The following is a 6,310-nucleotide window of genomic DNA, read 5'->3' on the forward strand; positions in this document are numbered from 1 at the left end:
AAGGGGGGCCGCGGCCGGCGGGGACCCTGCGGAGCCTCTGGGTGCAGGGCGGGGGCCGCCCCGGGAGACGCACCCTCCCCGCGTCCTGCGGGGGGACGACACCGGCCCCCACCTGTGACCTGCAGCTGCTGCCGGGACAGCTGCAGGCGCTGCAGGTCCTCGTCCGGCTCCAGCACGTGCGCGTCCAGCGGCAGCTCGTGGGCCGTGAGCAGCCGGGGGCTGTACTTGCCGGCGTCATAGTCGTCCAGGCTCTGCTGGATCAGGTCCTCCTCCATGAGCACGGCCTCCCCGTCCGCCTCCCCCTCCGCCGGGGCTGCCCCTTCGGCCTCTGGCTCCCCAGAGCCCCCCTCCGAGGAGGGCCCGGGCGGGGTCGGCGCTGGGTCCTCAGGCTCCAGGCTGCAGAACAGACGGGCACGGCTGGGTGGGGGCCGGGGGGCAGCTGGGGGGCGGCTGGGGGGTGGCAGGCAGCGGCCTACCTGGGGCCGGGGGCCGGGGGCTCCTGCTTGAGGATGGGGAACAGCGGCTCGCTCTCCACGCCCTGCTCCTGCTTCAGCTTGTACAGCTTCTGCCGCAGCACGTCCTGGTGCCGCTCTCGGAGCCTGCGACGCAAGCCGGCCGTCACCCCTCGCCCGGGCCCCGCCCCCACGGCCTTGCTCGCGACCCCCTTTCAGTGGGAGGACCTGGGGCCCCGGCCAGGCCCGGGCTGTGGAGGACGGGGTGGGGGGTGTCTGGGTCCGGGTCCGGGTTTGGGCAGGGAGGAAAACGGGACTCGTTTCCTGCTGCGGGGACCACTATGTGGCTGGGAAGGACGAGTCCCCGTACAGGGGTACAGGGGACTCGTGTGCCTCATGCGCCACTGAGCCGGGCTGACGCGACACAGGAGACCAGGGGCGGGACGGGGCGAGGAGAATAAACTCAGAGACGACACTGCAGTTAGCGGCAGACAGGCGCCGTGTTTACACAGCGCGGCCAAACATGCTGAGAATTTGCACTGGGGGTGTGGGGTGGACAGAGGACGGAGGCAGGGACACAGGCGGCCTCGGGGCCTACATGATGCTGGCTGACCCCGGGGCTGGGGGGTGGGGAGGCCTCCCGGGCCGCTCAGGACGCGCTGCTGACCTGGCACGTGCCATGTGGGCGCGGAGCTGCTGCAGCAGGCTCTCCCAGTAGCCCATGTCCAGGTTGGGGCCCCCGGCCCGGATCTTGCCCTCGATGCCCTGGAAGATGACCTGCAGCTGGCCGTATGTCTTCCCCTTGAAGACTGACTGCACGTCGGAGCTGACCGAGGCGTTCACTCCTTCCCGCCGCTCCCCTGCAGGGGTGGGCTGCTCAGCGCGGGGCGGGCAGGGGTCCTGACCCTGCCCTTGGCCCACATGGCTCTGCCTCTGGGCCCGGGGTCCCGCCTCGTCCCTGGGCTCCGGTTCACGCCTGACTCTGGCTCGATCCTTCTAACACTAAGTTGGCCCTGGGCCACAGACCCCAGTGGGGATGGGTCTGACTCAGCGGGGCTGGGGGTGCCCGGCCTGCCAGCCCCCTCCCACACTGGAAGAGCGAGGAGGGATCGATGCCTGACAACCAGACTCTCAGGAATTCAGGGTTTGCCCTGGTAGTCTCAGTTGTGTGATCCCGGGTAAGTGGCTCACCCTCTCTGGGCCTCAGTTTTCCCAAGTAAGGAGAACAGCTCACTTCCCAGGCACTGCAGGAAGTCCTGACACCGCCCCGAAAGCAAGCAAGCCCCTCTCTGTCCTGCATCCGACGCAGGCTGGGGGCTGGCTGGGGGCGCAGGGACAAGCCCGTTTCACACTGAGAAGCCCGAGCGGAGGGCTGCGTGCCACCTGCTCCCGCACACCAGCCTCCTTGCTGCTCATCAAACACACCAAGTCCTGCCCCAGGGCCTTTGCACATATGTTGCTTCCCACCAGCAACATGCTCTTCCTTGTTCAATCTGCCTCCCAGATCCCACCAGTCCTCGGTGCTGAGCGAGAGTCCTGTGGGCCGGGAAGCCTTCCCGGACCACCAGGTTGCTCCCCTCGCCTGGGTGCCTGATGGGCGGCTTCCCCAGGGCAGGGGCCTTGCTGGGGCTCTGGCTGCTGCCTCGGCACTGCGGCGGGCCTGCAACAGCTCGGCAGGCGGCTGGCAGCGCGTGTGGGGTTGCAAGCAACACGTGCTCCCTGCTCGAGAACCGGCTTCCACCACCTCTGCCACCAGGCACTGGCTCACAGCGGAGCAGTCAGGCTCAGAGAGGCCCCAAGTCCCTCTAGACAGCTCACGGAGCCCCTGGAGTCGGCACCTAGACACGCAGCCCCGCATCTGACCGCACAGAAAGGTCCTGGAAGGGAAGCTGCCCCCGCCAGCGAGGCCGCGCTCTGCTACCCTGTGGTGCAGAGTCAAGTGCCGGGTCAGATGGCGCGGCCTTCTCAGTAAAGATGAAGGAAAAGCCCAATGTAATTGAGAGAGTCCACACCGGGCCGCGTGGGGCTCCGGGAAGGATCTCGGAAATCACGCCGAAAAGAGAAACAGAAACGCAATGTCATCTCGGAGGAAGCCCGGAGCCAGCTGGGACCCCAGCCAGGACAGGGGGGGAGGGACAGCGGGCGGAGGGGCCTCTGCTGTCCCAGAGGGAAGGGACGTGGCCACGCAAGGGGGCAAGTGGCGATGGGCCGAGCGCGGTGGCTGGTGAGAAAGGGCCGGGGACTCGGCGCAGTGGGAAGGGGACACCCGGCGGGGAGCGCTCTGTCCTCTGCAGCCAGCGGGCCAGGTCCTCCGAGTCTGGGGTGCACCCCGCCCCACCCCTGCCAGAGCGCAGAGCTGAACCGCACAAAGTCCAGGAACGTCCTGCCTTCCTCCACAACTTACTGGACACGCGTCCCACACGAGGGGATGAAGCATGAGAAAGGGGGGCGCGGGGCAGTAAAAGAGGGGCTCTGCCAGGGAGGGAGTGACGGGGCGGCACGGGGAGACGGAGGCGAGGCGCACAGGGCCACGGGAAGGGCGCCCGCGGGGGCTCGCGGAGGAGTCCGGCCGTGGACCTGACACAGGGACGGCAGGGGCGGCGAGCGGCCTGGGTCTGTGCCCAGAGCCACACCCGGGCGGCCAGGGCCCTCCCCCCAGAGCTCCACAGCCGGGGCCTCGCTGCCACCAAGGGAAGCCCCTCCGCTGTTTCCGGGAGCAAAGGATTTCCTTCTTTCTCCAAGTTACTGCAGGACGTGCCGGCTCAGAGGACCGGAGACGAGGGCGTGCTTATGGAGATGACGAGAGAGACCCCCCCGCCCAGCCCCCTGCCCCGGGCTGAGCAAGAAGGGCATTTGCGTGGGGGGGGGGGCACCATGGGGGCTGGCGGCCAACACCACAGCAACAGAGGGCGACCCCGGGGCCCGGTGACCTGCACACAAGGCCCCTGGGGGTGGAGGGGGGGTACAGTCAGTCATCAGCTTCTAGAACGGGGGTCTCACCCAGGGCGGTGCTGCTCCCTGGGGACACCAGGTGAGGTCTGCGGACAGCTGTGGCTGTCACACTGGGGGAGCCCCTGACGCTGAATGGGTGGGGTTAGGGCCGCTGCTCAGGATGCCCAGGACGCCCACCCCCCCCCAAAAGGGTCACCTCCCTGGACACTGCGTGTCACTCTCTGGGGAGAAAGGAAAGCGACTTAGAAAAGAACACGGGGTTCGACAGGCTGAGGCTCTAGGGGCTTCCCGCACGGGCCGAGTCCGGCTCTGCCTCCAACACCAGGCTTCTGACAAAAACCCGAGACCCAAACCAAACAGGCCCCTGGCGGCGCCACTCCCAGGAAGCCAAGCGCTGCTAAGGGACCTTTGAAAGAAGCGGGGAGGGGGCGGGAGGGGTGCTGCTGGGCTCTGAGCGCCCCCACCTGAGGAGGAGCCCGGGGCCAGGACCCGCTGTTCCTGCCGCAGCCCGCCGCTGCCCCCTGGTGGCTCCCGGAGAGGCCTTGAGAGGGCCGGGGAGACCCCAGATGGGCACACTGAGGCTGGCAGAGGGCCTAGGCATCCCGGGGAGCGCCCCCACCCCGTGCCCAGATACTTGTCCCGGAGGGCACACTGGGTGCTTTCTGGCCGGCCTGGCGCCAGCCTGGGGTTACCTGGGCCCTTGCCCGAGGCCTCCAGCTTGCGGAGCTTGGTGATCTCGTCCTCCGTGATGGTGGTCATGTCCCGCCAGAAGTCGGCGTTCTTGCCCTGCTCCAGCTCCATGTACACCTGGGGGCGGAGGTGCACAGGGGCGGCGGGTGAGGCGGGGCGACGGGGCCAGGGGCCGGGGCTGGGGGGCAGCGGGCTGTCCCTGGGGCCCACGCGGCACCTGGATGTCCTCCAACAGGTCCTCCATGTCGGCCACGGTGAGCCCGTTGAGGAAGGTGTAGGGCTCGTGCATCTCCACGGCCAGGTCATCGTCCTCGGCGCTGATGTACTTGGCCAGCAGGTCGATGGGCTTGGCCCTCCCGTCCCGGATGCGGATCTTGGAGCTGCCAGGGAGCAGGGAGGGGGCATCAAAGCACAGGATGCACACCCCTCCTGAAGACCCTGCTGGGGGCGGGGGAGTGGGGGCAAGAGCCTGGTCCACAGGGGTGGTGGACAAAGAGGCCTTCGTGGAAGAGGGGGCATCAGGCAGCTGCAAACACAGCCCCGGATGGAAGCAAGCGGGGCTGGGGCCAGAGAGGACCCCCGCCCCCAGGGGACGTTCTGCCTGGGGTGGAAGGTCTGAAGCGTCAGTACCACACCCACAGGGACGTGTGTCAGGAACAGACACTAGTTCTAACACAAGGGAGCCCCTGGGCTGGTGCAGCTGGACAGGGGGCTGCGAGCAGGCTCCTGGTGCACACACGCAGGGCTGAGGCTCGGACTCCCACGGTGCGGCCTCGGCGCTCCCCCGCCCCTAGGAACCTCGGATTCCTGTCGCAATGGGGCCGATGAGCACATGGCCCTGTGGGCTGAGTGTGCAGGGGGAGGCCCGTGGTCGGTACAGCGAGGGGTCCAGCATCCTGCTCAGCTCGTGTGGCACTATGACACAGATCATTTGGAGGTCTCCCCCACACACGACTCGATGGGGGAGACGGGAGGAGACACGGGGCTGGGCAACAGTGACAGGCTGGAGGAAGGAGGGGACAGGCAGGGGCCCCCTGAGGAGGCAGTGGGTGGAAATCCAAAGGGAAAGAGATTCTAAGCAGCGTGAAGGGCCAGTGCAAGGGCCCTGGGGCAGACATGGGGGGGACGGGGGGGGGGAGGGGGGGGCGGCGCACCGCAGCTTGGCCTGCTGCAGGTGGAAGTTGTCCTCCTGCTCCTCCCACGTCTTGAAGTGCTCGGCCTCCTTCTCCCGCTGCAGCATCTCCAGCTCCTGCTCGCGCATGGCCTTCTCCCGCTCCCGCTCCAGCCGCAGCTGCTTCACCTGGGGCCGCACGGGAGGGTGGGTGCTGGAGGCAGGCCCGGCCGCCGGGGGTCTTTGGGGCCTGCCTGGCACGCTCTCGGGCCACGGGGTACCTCGGAGTCAGGGGTGGGACCAGAGCCCCGGACACAGACTGGCCGGGGAAGCCTGAGGCTGCAGACAGACCTCAGGGCAGGGGGCTTCTTGCTGCTGGGCCCCCTGAAGGGAGTTTCCGAGAGTAAAGCCCAGAGGCCGGCAGACCCGAGAGGTGAAAGGAGACAGCCCGCTGGAGACACATCCTGAACCCCCGGATCCAACGGCATCTGAAGCCAACCTTCCCTGGAGCTTCCCTGCATGCCAGTCTGGGTGTCCTTTAACTGAAGGCCCCCCGCAGGGGAAGCCCCGCCCCCATCGGCCCCTGGGGCGACCCCACCTTCTGCAGCTCCAGGCGGTTGTCCTCCTGGATCCTCTTGTTACGCTCCTTCAGCTCCTTCTCCTCCAGGTGGCTGATCCCCTTCTTTTCCAGGGCCTGGAAGGGCCAAGCAATGCCCGCTGAGCAGAGCCGCGTCCCTCCCACCAGGCCACATGGTGGCTGCAGGGGAGGGCGTGAGGCCGCGGCCACGGCTCCCTGGGCCTCCTGGGCCTCCACAGGCGCCGCCGGCCCCTGGGGCTCCCGAGCATCCCTCACCGCATCCCTCACCGGGGACCTGCTGAGTGTCAGCTCTGCAACGGCAGGGCTGCAGGGGGCAGCAGGCTACACAACTTGCAACACTCCTGCCTGTGTCCTCGCCTGCTGGGGGCGCTCGGGGCGCAGGGGCTGCCGACACAGCAGTTACCGCCCGAGCCTGCACCCCTCCCTCCCGCATCCCCTGGCGGGTGCCACCCCTGGCCTCCCCGGCCTCAGCCTGGGCTGCCGCCGCAGGTGTTAATGGTGACCGGA

The 6,310-nt window shown here is 68.4% G+C and overlaps 1 protein-coding gene across 1 annotated transcript in view; it reads right to left on the reverse strand.

Moving 5' to 3' along the window:
- Nucleotides 1–5: 5 nt before the first annotated feature.
- The window catches only part of CACTIN (cactin, spliceosome C complex subunit), a gene marked incomplete at its 3' end in the record, with an annotated part of 9,000 nt that continues 2,695 nt past the window's right edge, over nucleotides 6–6,310 (reverse strand). The window contains exons 3-9 of the mRNA XM_029916420.1: nucleotides 5,804–6,107; nucleotides 5,249–5,394; nucleotides 4,312–4,474; nucleotides 4,097–4,211; nucleotides 1,120–1,312; nucleotides 477–599; nucleotides 6–396 (exon numbers count right to left, since the gene is read on the reverse strand). Coding sequence (XP_029772280.1) covers nucleotides 6–396; nucleotides 477–599; nucleotides 1,120–1,312; nucleotides 4,097–4,211; nucleotides 4,312–4,474; nucleotides 5,249–5,394; nucleotides 5,804–6,107 — 1,435 coding nt within the window. The remainder of the gene's footprint in view (nucleotides 397–476; nucleotides 600–1,119; nucleotides 1,313–4,096; nucleotides 4,212–4,311; nucleotides 4,475–5,248; nucleotides 5,395–5,803; nucleotides 6,108–6,310) is intronic.

Source organism: Suricata suricatta, chromosome 12 (assembly GCF_006229205.1).
Source record: "Suricata suricatta isolate VVHF042 chromosome 12, meerkat_22Aug2017_6uvM2_HiC, whole genome shotgun sequence".
In the NCBI taxonomy this organism is placed as follows: Eukaryota; Metazoa; Chordata; class Mammalia; order Carnivora; family Herpestidae; genus Suricata; species Suricata suricatta.